At 39.3% G+C, this 12993-nt stretch overlaps 1 protein-coding gene and 1 long non-coding RNA gene across 4 annotated transcripts in view; one reads left to right on the top strand and one right to left on the bottom strand.

Annotated features, from left to right (window-relative positions):
- Window positions 1-6525, top strand: part of LOC125184361 (uncharacterized) — a 51900-nt gene extending 45375 nt beyond the window's left edge. For both annotated transcript variants that reach the window (XR_007168273.2, XR_007168274.2), the window contains exon 4: window positions 567-6525. This is a non-coding gene — a long non-coding RNA (uncharacterized lncRNA). The remainder of the gene's footprint in view (window positions 1-566) is intronic.
- TYR (tyrosinase) overlaps window positions 1-12993 on the bottom strand; it is an 86452-nt gene that overhangs the window by 45675 nt on the left and 27784 nt on the right. The window contains exon 1 of one of the 2 annotated variants that reach the window (XM_013178156.3): window positions 6806-7896. The exons of the other annotated variant lie outside the window; for it this stretch is intronic. Coding sequence (XP_013033610.3) covers window positions 6806-7654 — 849 coding nt within the window. The 5' untranslated portion in view covers window positions 7655-7896. Of the gene's footprint in view, window positions 1-6805; window positions 7897-12993 lie in introns of those variants that run through there. 2 annotated transcript variants of the gene reach the window in all.

Consider the following 12993-nt stretch of genomic DNA (forward strand, 5'->3'; position numbering starts at 1 on the left):
AACACATGTTGGTTTTTTTCTTATTCCATTTTGTAAAAGTCCTGAGCAACTTTCTCTCTTCACTCTGTAAAAAGCTTCATACTCAGAACGAATGTCTGCTCTTCTGCATTATAAATCCACACTCTCTAGAGAAATAGTTAGCAAGATGCTCTGAGGATCAGCTTATGTAAGTAGTTAGCAGAGTAAATGCCAGTAGATGGCAGTCCAGAATGTGCAACATCATTCCTGGGCCTTGTAACACCCAAAAAGAAAAAAAAAAACAAGAAAAAATCCCTTGGTGCACTGCAGCTGAGATCTTTAGCACAGCTCTTTGTATCATTTCTTAGAAAACAGACTGTAAATGTGTGTAACTGTTGCAGCTGTCTCGCACCTTTTCACAAATGGGAAACCCTTTTGTCTTTTAGTATGCTACTGCTTACACAGACCAGTCCCTGTGCCTAAATAACAGGAATTGTGTTACAGGACTCTTTGGCAGTGTTCAGTCCTATGTCTGCTATTTTTAAATTCAAAGCTTTGGGATTTTTGGTGACAAATACTTTGTGCTTGCTTTGTATCTATGCTCATAGGGACCTGCAATATGTGTAGCATAGAATCAAAGAACCACAGAATATCCCAAGTCAGGATGGACCCACAAGGATCGTCGAGACCAACTCCTGGCTCCACAGAGGACCACCCAAAAGTTCACCAAGCCCAAATTCACCCCTCTCCAGAAGCTCTAGTCCAGAGAATGGCAACGAAGCTGGTGAGGGGTCTGGAGAACAAGTCTTATGAGGAGCGGCTGAGGGAGCTGGGATCGTTCAGCCTGGAGAAGAGGAGGCTCAGGGGCGACCTTATCGCTCTCTACAGGTACCTTAAAGGAGGCTGTAGAGAGGTGGGGGTTGGTCTGTTCTCCCACGTGCCTGGTGACAGGACGAGAGGGAATGGGCGAAAGTTGCGCCAGGGGAAGTTTAGGTTGGATATTAGGAAAAACTTCTTTACCGAAAGGGTTGTTAGGCATTGGAATAGGCTGCCCATGGAAGTGGTTGAGTCACCATCCCTGGAGGTCTTTAAAAGACGTTTAGTTGTTGAGCTTAGTGATATGGTTTAGTGGAGGACTTGTTAGTGTTAGGTCAGAGGTTGGACTAGATGATCTTGGAGGTCTCTTCCAATCTAGACGATTCTGTGATTCTGTGATTTTGTATGTTTTCATGGTGTTATGCTCCAGGTTAATATAGCCTAAACATACATACTTCAGAGTGCAGCCAGAGCAACCACTTGACTTGCTTGTCTGTGGGACACATCCTGCCACTCCCAAGGGTGGGATGTGGGCATTTCCAAGTCCTCCTTGCTGCATTCCCCTGTGTCTGCTTGTCCTACAACAAGTCTAGATGCCTAAATCGGAGCCCCGGGTCCCATTATGTGTCTAAAAGAAATTTTGTACTGGTTCAGTGCCTTTCTCTGCTCTGTCTTTCTCCATTTATTCACATGTTCTTGCTTGGGAATGGCGTTAAAGTGCAGCCCTCATGCCAGATTTAAAACGTGGCAATTGTAAAGAGGTTTACTTTTTATTTTTATTTATTTATCTATTTTGGCTGCATTAGGGCCTGGCATGATCTAATCCTAATTAAGTGGCATGCAGAAGCTAATGTACTCGCAAAATGAGAAAAATACAAGGAAATCCCCAAACGATCTACAGTAGAACAAACTGTACAACTGTACTTTGGGAGATCACTTTTATAGGTAGAACTTTAAAAGGTGTTGTATCTATAGTAGCCCAAAAGGTTTGTAATAGACTGTGTATCATTATATCTGATTGTTCATGTACTCCTGAATATTACCAGGAATTGAAAGGTAAAACAGGCAAAAAAATTAAAAAAATAAAAATAAATCGCAAAGTTAAACTTTAAAGAAATTTAATTATCTTTGTGACCCTTCTAGCATAAGCATTAACTGGAAGAGCTACAAAACTCAGGCTACAAAGATATGAGACAAACATGAAGTGACAGCACTGAAACAAACCCAGGCCCTTCAAGGTGTTTTCTCAGCCTTCAGGAAAGGCTGGCTGAGTTTAATCTCTTTGCTCAGAGACAGCCCAAAACTAGTGGATAATTTACATCTGGTTCAACACCTCAGAACTGTGCTTGGGTGGAGTAGGAAACTCTGCTATCAATTACAGCTGAAATATTCATTAACACTTTCTGGCTTGACAGAATCTGATTCCCTGATCTCTACTTGTCTTCAAGCTGTGCTCTGTTAGAGTTGTTGTCTTCACATCTAACATAAATTCTCAAAGACTTACCTTTCTACAGGAAGGTTCTTTTTCTGGTGCATTATTAAAAACAAAACAAAAGCAATCAATCTGTTTTTTTGAAATTCCTTAGCTATTTATTTCTATACCTTGGAATATGTTTATTTTTTAACGCTACACAATTCCTGATCAACAATGGCTATATTTTAGAGAAGAGACAGACACATGCCAAACTCTGCTTTTAGCCATCCATGATCTCATGGAAGCGCAGGAATTACTTTCAGATGATAATGACATAAAAAGGCAGAGGATGCTCAACTGGCTGTCCCTGCTGTGTGCAGATTCCACTTCCCTCAGGGTGGGGATAGCATATCATGAGATCAGTCCTGATAAATTCTTCTTTTACAGTTGTTTGCTCCATTTGGGCTTTATTTATTTATTTACCTGCTTATGGATGACACAAAAACCTATAAGTTGCAATAAAAATTAACTGTTATAATTTATGAGATACTCAGCTGTCCACAAGCAGATGGATGTAGGGCTTGGCTGGTTTAAGAATCAAGATGTGTTGGCTTCTGGTGTTTATATTTTTGAAATTTGTTAACCCTTTTTAATGGTGAACAGAAAATAAAGCTTCAAATGTTCCCCTCAGACTATTCAACAAGTACAGTTCCTTGGTAAACTGTGCTTAAAATTAAGTAACTGCACCTGAATAGCTGAAATTCATATTTCTTATGAAGTCATATTTCCAGGTAATGGATCTAAAGTACTGCCATTATTAGTTCAGGAGCCTTGTATCCATTTGTTATTTGTGTAACTTGTTCCCTTTCTGTAGTAGTTTTGTATTTGTGTAAGTGTTTCTGCAGGGCGATACGGAATGAAGTGCTAAGGGAAATTCTCGGTGCTTGCAGCAAAGAATTGGCTCCAGGCTTACACCAGCGCAGCTGAGAGCAGACAGCTCTCCACACTGTGTAATTACTTCTCTCAAGGCACTCTTCTTTTGGAAGAGACAAAATTCAGGGGGATGAACCCAGTGGTGTGGCCATGTTTCCACAACTGTAAACCTAAAACAGCACTTTCCTCGTTGTCTCTCTAGCACATGGAGGGAACCCCAAAGCTCTGATGCTAACTTCTAACAGAAAGATTCTGCTTTTAATTGCAGAAAATGCTCCATTGACTTCAGTAATTTCTCCAAATTATCTCTGGTGCAGAGGAGAGCAGAATTTCATCTATTACTATTTAAGTGAGGCATAATAACTGTTTCTTTAGCAAATCCATTAGCTTGGATACAAATGAGTACAAAAACAAAAAACTCTCAGAATGTCATGGAAAAGCTGTATTTGCTACCTCACTTTCTGTTAAATCAGCATGGAATTGCAAAACTTGGTAAAGCATTAGTAGGTGTCATGCAGTCCTAAATAAATCTAAATGCAACACTTGAATCATCACAAGCAAGGAACCGAAAGCATACAAAAAAATCCTTCCCACCCACCCTAAATCATGAACAAAGCAAACAAACAAAAACACTAAAGATTCCTGATAGTCTTGCTGGTAAAAACAGAGTCAGGAATCAAAAGTTTCACTTAGATAATAAACATGAGAAAAATGTGGACAGATAATTCACTCAGCTAAGTGGTAATAGCAGCATGCCGAAGAAAAAGTAAAGGGAAAGCAAGAATTTCAGCAAGTATTCATGGGTATCCATGTTGCCATGGCAACTTCTCAATGGAATAAAGTATTTTCTCTTTTCTTTAGGGCTTAAAAAGAAAAGAAAAAAAAAAAAAAAGGAGATGCTCTTCTGCAAATAAGCACTTTGCCTTTTTTTAAAATAAATCCATAACTGCATCTCACGCAGAATTTCCTAATGTAACAAGCATTATTTTGTTATGCTTTGGAAATAGACTTAAAATTATTGAAGGATACCATATTATAGATGTGTTATTGAAAATGTTTCTCCTGCCCTCTCTACCTCATATAAAGAATGCTTTATAAAAGCCTAAATTCCTTCACATATTTGGATCCTCCTCTTTTTTTTTTTTTTTTTTTTTTTTTCTTTTTTACCCCTTGTTGTTTAGCTACAGAGCTTGGATAATCAACATATTCTGCAGCAAACCTATGGCTGTTTTCAGGCTGAAGCTAATTCTATTTTTGTTCCCTTTTGATTTTCTGGAGTGAAATTCTGATCTCTTATTTTGTGCTACTTGTATCAACTAAGTTATTCTATCTTAAGCAATTATTTAAATTTGAATTCAAGGCCAATAAAGAAATATCAGTTTGTGTGGTATCTTCATCCTGAACTGACTGAAAATGCAGCTCTGATCAATCTCGTTCATTCTTTCTCTAAATAAGGCAGCAGATAGAAGATGTTAAATGGAATGTCACTATTTGAAGTTAAAATTGTTTATAATCCTGTTTTGGAAATTTGATGAAAGTGTAATAGTTCCAGAAGTGACTGAAAAATGTAAGTGATAAGCAACCATTTGCAGAAATTACTTGGAAAGCTTCAGCAAATACTTAGGTGTTTTTACGTGCTGACATTGAACGTGTTTTAAATATAGCACAATTTTCATTGTTGTGCCCACTGAAGTTATAAAAATATATTTTAAAATCAACTTATTTCATTAAAAAAGCAGTTATTTTCAGAGTATATTTGTGACAATGACCTTAAATGAGAAGTTATAAACTGACTATTTCTTAAATATATTCACTACCACTGGTAAAGTGTCTGGGTATTTATTACAATGATGGAGAAATTCTAAGAATCTGGATATGATTAATAATACCTTTGAAAAAGTAAGCTACACGTAATTATCTGATCCCTCCAGGGCTTTTAGAAAACACTGCTTGCAACTTGCTGATTCCTTTATAGTCCCTGTCTCCTACTACTTTGGTTATCTCATCCAGTGTATTGCACTGATAGATCCACTTGACACAGGTAGCCCGCTCAATTCCAGTTTCATTTATTCCACTTTAACACTTGCACCATTTCCATGTAACTTTTTATTTAGTTTAGCACTGAACAGCATCAGATCCACTTCATTCTGGTAATGCAATCTAATTAAATTAGCAGAGTTCATACAGATAAATACTGTTAGAAATGAGTTGAAGGTTTATATATGGGATCAAAATACATGTTTTTGGCTATATGTATTTTATGGCTATGCCTACACCGGTAAATTAAAAGTGGCCAGGAATGTTCCCAGGCACTAGGACCAAATGGCACAGAATAATCCATGTCTATGCTAGCAAACCCATCTTTGTCTCCCAAACGGTTTAACTGTATGCAAACAACCTCCTAGAAATGGTCCCTGAAAAGTACCTGCTTGGGGTACAACTACATATAAATATAGATATATAATATATATATATTTACATATATATATCTGTATAATACATATAAAATATATGCCGAAGAATGTCCTAAAATAGGTATGTTACAGTACCCAGGAATGATTGAGTTTACAGGTATAGACACAGTCTATGTTGTTTAGGGGACACAAATCAAGATTAAACACAGAAAACCAGTACATTAAGCCCTGTTAGTCATTGTTTTGTAATCTGAGAGCTGCTGCCTTGTATCTCTTTCACTTTTCATTAAATCACTAAAACTGCTCAACCTTCGTCTGGGCTATTGGTACAGAAATAAATAGAACAAAGCAAGATTTACACCAACGTATTCATAGACTTCAGCACCAGAAGGGACTGTTGCTATTGTCAAGATGGAGTATGTCTATGGAAGCTAATGTCACTGTATTTTAGGCACTGGTAGTAATGAGCAAGAGACTAAAAACATCTAGAAGCCTCTGGTGTTAGAACAGCACAGTATAGTTCAAATATATGAGACCTAGGTAAATATCTCCTAGGTGAATATGTACAGTAATCCTGGTTTAGGGACTAACTTTCAGTGCTTTTAAGTGGCGGGAATAGCTATTGAGTTTATTTCTTAGTTCCTCTGAGCAACAGAGATCCCTTCTTATTTTTCTTTTGAACTACAGAGGAGAATAACACAGCTGTTTCTTCCATGCTCTAAAGATTACTTATTTATTTGTCTGTTTATTTAAGTTGAAAGCAGACAAGACTAATTGGATAGTTTTTAACACTTGCAGGGAGGAAGACACCTGGACAGGGGTAGAGCCTCTGAAAACTGTTTCCTTCTGTTTCCATTATTCAGTCACCAGCTGTCTTGCAATGGTTGTGTGCTAGCAACTTGCATACATAAATCCTTTTTTATCTTTGCTGGCTGCTTCAGCAAACCTGAGCCTGTTTAGCCTGCTAAAGGTCATGCTTGGACACAAAGACATGACTTTCCTCCTTCTAGACTAACTTTTTTGTTCTTAATTAAGCTGTCTAAGTCCTACAGTCAAAGAAGAGACAGAGAGATGAATGAACAGCTCTAAATGAAGATCAAGTCCATGTAAAATCATTTGTTCTCTGGCAGTTTACTTTCTCTCCAGCTTGTGCACCTCACTTAAGTACCTAAAGTCAGGTAGGATAGTTCTGACACAATCAGCTTTCCCCTCCTCTTGCCTTTCCCTTGCTCTTCTCCTTCCCCATCTTTTCCCCTTGGCCTGTCCTTACCTGCCAGGAGGAGAAAAATGATGCTGGGCTGAGTAAATTAGGGTTAGTTGGATGTCTGCCACCCATGTATTCATCCGTGCAGACCACACAGTCCTCTGCATCTCGCCAGTCCCAGTAGGGGATGGTGAAGTTCTCATCACCTGTTATCTTCTGGATCTCACTTTCCCAGAGGAGCAGAAAGACACGATGCCAAGGCAGAAAACCAGGGGCTTCATGGGCAAAATCGATGTCCCGCCACACATTGGACCCACCTAAGAGTGTGTCCCGAGAGGCATAATAATGCATCCACACAAAGAGGTCATACACATTGATGTTTCTGAACATGGGGTTGGAGCCGTTGTTCATCTGGGTATACGTGCCAGTGGCAATGACATAGTCCTGGCTGGGGGTGTTCTTTGCCAAGTTAAGGTAGGCAAGGAACTTGTCCTTCTCGCTGTTGGTGAGCTGGAAGATGTTTCTTCTCGTTCTCAGTCGCCTTTCAGTGCAGTTGAGTCCCGAGAAACCAAACTTGCACTCCCCGCAGCTGAATCCCATGAAGTTACCTTTACATTTGCAGGTCCGGTTGTAAAACACAGAAGGCCAGTCCTCTCTGTCATCCACTCCTGAGAAAGGGAACTGTGGCCCCAGTGGAGCTTGAGAGAGAAGTATGGCCTGGCAGGCCCCTCTGTTGGAACGCTCCCCACAGGGGGACCCGTCTCCGTCCCAGAGAGGACAGCACTCCTTCCTCAGCAAGCTCTGGGTGTTTGCACAGGCTCTGGGGAACTGCCCGGCAGACGGCTGAAGGATGACTAGCAGGAAACCCATGGCAAACAGAGACATCCTCACAGAGCAGCAGGAGAGCATCAGCATTACACTTCAGTGCATGGAGAGCCCTCTCTGACCCCTGCAATGTCCTGGGTATAAAAGAACTTTCTCCCTTCTCCTGGGAATGCTTCACTGCTGACTTCTACTACAGTACACCCACCAATGTCCTTCCCCATTCCTACCCTGGGCACATTTACACAGAGAATACACTTCATGGTTAATCTGATTATCACATGTTCTGGGCGAAAGCCAACTGACTTTTTCGCCCACCCCCTACAGGTTTCAAAATAAAGACATTTATTACAATTTGTTAATCTTCTGCCTAGCACATGATTGCTTTCTTCTGGCAATTGGAGAGGAAGTAAAATTAAAATTTGGATGCAGAAACAACTGTCGGATCTTCAAAAGAGTTGTTTGATAATACACTTTGGTGTAAATGATTGTTTAAAAAAAACCTGAGAGGAATCTGATCAATTAAATATGCACGGTGAATATGAAAATGAGAAAAATATTTTTGGGGTAGACTACATTTTATTTTTTTTAAGGAAAAGTAAACATAAGATGGAGTCAAATTAAGTGTGCATATAGGGCAGAAACCAAACACATGATTTGGCATGGCATTTTTCATATTTCAGCAACAGCTGCTTTTCCCAGGCTACCATATGACAAAGTATTTTCACAAGAGAGCTGATAAACTTTTCAAGAAAAAATAGTTTAATTCCACTGGAATCAATAGCACTTTAATGGTTAAGACTACACTCAAATCTGTGCCCAAATCTCCACAGTTTTTTTGGAAAGTACAGGCAATTTGCCAACAGACTTGACAAAAGTACTTTTAGCAGGACCTGGAAAACAAGCCTTGACTTTGGTGTTTCTCCCACCATGAAGTCTGCAAATCCCCTATCTATGTTGTTTGCTCAATATGTTACTCCAGACCTCCCACCTTCTTTTTCTTCTTCTAAGAAAGCCTGATCGGAGCTAATGGAACAATATGAGAGACATTGGATGTTATACATACTTTGAAATTGCCCCTTGAATTAAAGGGACAGCAGTTGGTTTCCTTCTGGGTGAATTGCACACGAATTATCCAGTTTTCTTCAGCTGTCATTGTTATTAGAAGAGTGTTTTATTTTTATTTTTATTTTTTTTCCTAAAAGCACAATGAATTATTTCCTCATGGTTACAGAGAATGTCAGGAAGGCAGGGACAACATATAGGGAAATGAAGTGAGAACTCTGCTGAGAAACGATGCCTTTTGCTGGGATCAGCAGCTCACCACATGACTGTGCTGAGGAGCACGAGGTGCTTTAATCCTGTTGGCTTCTACGCCTCAGATATTCAGGGAGATTATCCCCGAGTCCTGGCGCTGGGGAGCCAGTGATGGAGGCACTTGGAGCAGGAAGAACAATGAAAAAAGAGCTGTTTTTATTTTATTTATTTATTTATTTTAAATGTTTCTAACCACAGGCTGATACTTACTGTTGTTTGACCGATTCCCCTGGTTTCCATGCTAAGCTTGTAAAATAGATTTAATCACAGAAATGTTACTTGTTTAATTTATTTTATTTTCTCTCTGCCTGGCTGTTTGGGAAACCTTTGCAATTCATTTCATTTAGTGTTCCTCCCATGGAGGCTAGTGCAAAACTGGTATACGTGAGAAGAGACCCATCTCTGAGGATAATGATAAATATATATATCATTAAGGACATTGTAATGAAATGTAATCAATTTTCACTGAAAAGCCACAGGGATTGGGAAAGGCCTGAGGCACAGCCTCAGAGTGAACCAGAAAAGCCCTCAAATATATGCAGACAACCATACACAAAAAATACATTCAATATCTTACTTTTATATTCAATGGAGATTTAATGTTCAATGTTTAAAAAAAAAATAAATGAATACAAGCCTTGACAGTTATCATATGACAAGTTTCTGAAACAGCTAGTTAACAGAGGAATCCCCTGTGAAACTGTATGAATGAGAAACTCTGAATGAGAAATGTGACTGAGGAGCAGCATTCGTCTTTTTTGACCTACTGCTGAGCAGAGGCCTCTTTTGATTAATTGTGAGTGATTCAGATAGTATTTGGAAAATCGAGCCTTCCATATATAAGCAGCCGTAAGAGTTAACCAAATAAGACAATATGTGTTCCTATTCCCATGCGTGACTGTAGAATCACCAAAACATGAGACAGTCACACCTCACATGCTGCATCCAGGCAAAATTCTCGTCACTTAAAAGGCCTCATGAGACTTTCCATTCCTCTTGTGCTTCAGCCCAGCACGCTTTTGTTTCACTGTTCATCTAACACAACCATCATGTCTAGCTGAAGTTTTTGTGTAAGTTGAATTTAGTTTTTTTGACTGAGAACTCTTTCTTGAGTTCTTCCAGTGGATTAGTATCATCACACTGCATGCACCAAGAGATTTCATTCTCATATCTGGGTCTCTGCATTTGAGTAGGTGTCGAGACATTCACTTAAGGCCCACAAATGTTAAATGATCCATAAGACTAGCATGGTTAAAGCATGCCAATTTCTGTATCCAAAGACAACAGCTTGATGGCCATATCCAAGTTTACTTGATTCCAAACCAAAAATGATCGTGAATCACCTTACATTTGTGTCTCGTGGAGGCAGTCTTTGACAACAAGCTAGCACGGGACTTTACTTCATGTCCTTATATCTTAACTCTACCCTAGACTTTGCAACTAGATCAGTAAAGTATCGCTTTCAGTCTAGTAGAGCAACACAATAATATCAATATCTAACTCGTGCTTTCATTACAAGGTCCTTAAGTACTTTCTAGAGAAGTCAGTAGTTATGAATAAGAAAACCATCAGACATGGTGAGAAGTCTTCTTGAAGTTCACATGCTGGTATTCTTGTGGTGTGAGAAACAGCTTTTAGCACTATGCTGCTATTGCTAAACCAAAGTCTTCACATAGACACCACCCATGCCTTTCTTATGTAGTTACAGGCAAAGAAAAGGAACAATCCAAATCACAAACAGTATCAGCTCATAAAAATAACCCTTGGCTTCCTCAGGTCTGACCAGGCTGATCTTCAAAAAGATAATTTCTTACGTTTGGAAAATAACATAGGAAATTTCAAATTCAGGCTGCTGATACTGAAGCAATCAAAGTTTCAGGTAATATTAGTGGGGTTTAAAAACTTCTAGCACTTGGATAATACTGTGAAGATTGTATCTCTCAATATCATTCTTACCATTTTTTAGAGATTTGGTGTTTTTTAAGGTCCAATTGTCTATGTTGAGCAGGGAAACAGCGAAACCTAGGTTGGGAAAGTGGAGAATCAATTTAATAGCAAATATTTTAAAAGCCAGGTATAGAACTGTTAAGAAACAAAGGCTAGATAAACAAAGAAAGTTGGTGCTGCTCAGTTCCAGTGGAGAGAAAAACTTCTGTAAAGAAAGAAATAGTAAAACAATACATGGCTATTTGAGATAGATGAGTACAAGGACCTTTTGACAATGAGAGAGCACTGACAAATGGAAGGAAAGATAGCCTATTAGCCAGCCAGGAAATTCAGTTTGACAAACCAATAAGCTTAAATTGTGTTCTCTGATCCTTACCTGCTACACGCTGTTGTTCAGCATCAGCATCCTTACGTACTGCACAAGGCACCCGGTTTCAGAGGTTTGCCTGAGCTCCTGCTGAACTTGCATTTCAGGTACCTGAAGGACAAAGCATTGCTTTTTCTTCCCCTTGCCCCATGTCCCATGTACCAGATGGAGCTATCATTCTTCCTGGTGGTTTGCCTGTGGGCCAAATCTGTCTCTTGGCCCCCAGAAGAAGCAAAACAGTAGTGGATGTAGGATGATGACTTATGTATATGTCATAGATACTATTTTGTGGTTAAAACTAGTATTAAATGCCTGTTTTCTGGCTGCTGATAAATGAGTAGGATAAGTTTAAGAGTCCTGACTATCATTAAGAGCCATGAAAAAGCTAGGTATTTAAACATTACATCCTTAGGTGAGAAAAAATAAAGTTTCTGATTAGAAAATAAGAATTTAGCTCAGCTCAGTTCTACAAATCAAGGCTCTTTATTAAGAGAAGCAGACTACAAATTCCCACAAGCTTTTTAGCCTAAGACAAATATCTCCACACCCTTTTTGGTATGATTATTGAAGATAAGGCTTAAACACCCATTTGGATGTATGAAAGGAGCATAGCCCTGGGCTGAAAAATGGTTCTGAATGCTCTAAGTAATCAACTTTTAACTCAAAAGCAGCATGCCTAATATCCAGTCAGCACAGCTGATGGTCTGATGGATGTACCCGTGGGCATATTCAGTCATGAGTGGGATGACGGGCCCCTAATCTGAAATTCAGTGCAAAGTTCGATTAAGCTTAGCTTGTGCAGCAATTCAAAGCACTCCTGTCACCCCATGCCAGCCTTAGCCCTGAGCTCTTGCAGAAGAATCCACAGATGTAGTTGGCTTCCCAGGCTAAAATTATTTTATCACATAATTTTAATAAGAGCAATCACTGCAATATTGGATCAACCCTCTTCCTGATAACAGCATATCCTGCTCCGTGCATGAATCCCCAGTCTCAGCATTGCTGAATCAGCCAGAGAAGACGGAGCTAGTGCTACAGTTATATGCTGGTTTTATATTGCATAGAAAGAGGAGAAATACACGTTCTAGCAGAAACAGAAATGTTTGGACAGATGATATTTGATTGGGTACAAAGTCTGCTGGCACAAAGTTAGTCTACACATTTTAACAACATTGAACCAATGAGTTTTACTGTATCAGTGCTTTTCTAACGTGGCCATGGTATTTTTGGTCTGATACTGGGAGCACTAGAGACTGTGTGCACCAGAAAATAGGAATTCACACTGATCTGAAAACATTGGCCGGGTATTACAGTCAATATGTAGGAATATGAAAAAGAGAGTCACTGATCTGCTACTCAAAACAAGGGAGAAGATATGTTAATGCAATCAAAGCAATAATGGTATAGAAAGAGTAGCAAAAGTCAAAACTCAGTTTTCCTATTATAGACTGAGGACAGTATTAAAGTGGCTGCTACCCTATCAATCTATACGATTTAGATCTTTGCTGCAGGCTACACAAAACCTATCTGATACCTATCAGTCTTGATGACAAGACAGCAGCTAAGGGGGATGCTGAAGCATTTCTGAATATTTTCTTTAATTTTGTTAAACTCCACTTTTACTTCACTTCTGCTTTCAGCTCAGTGCTGAAAGACAGCCTGGTTTCTGGTTTTTGGGAGCATGCTGGGCAGAGTGGAAATTTTGGTAAGTGAGCTTTCAGAGGAAAAGCACCGAACAATTTTTTACTACTGTGTGGCTGATACATGAATTTGGCCTTGATAGCAGGCTAGAGCCGAGGTT

The sequence above is a fragment of the Anser cygnoides genome, chromosome 1, assembly GCF_040182565.1.
Source record: "Anser cygnoides isolate HZ-2024a breed goose chromosome 1, Taihu_goose_T2T_genome, whole genome shotgun sequence".
Taxonomy (NCBI): Eukaryota; Metazoa; Chordata; class Aves; order Anseriformes; family Anatidae; genus Anser; species Anser cygnoides.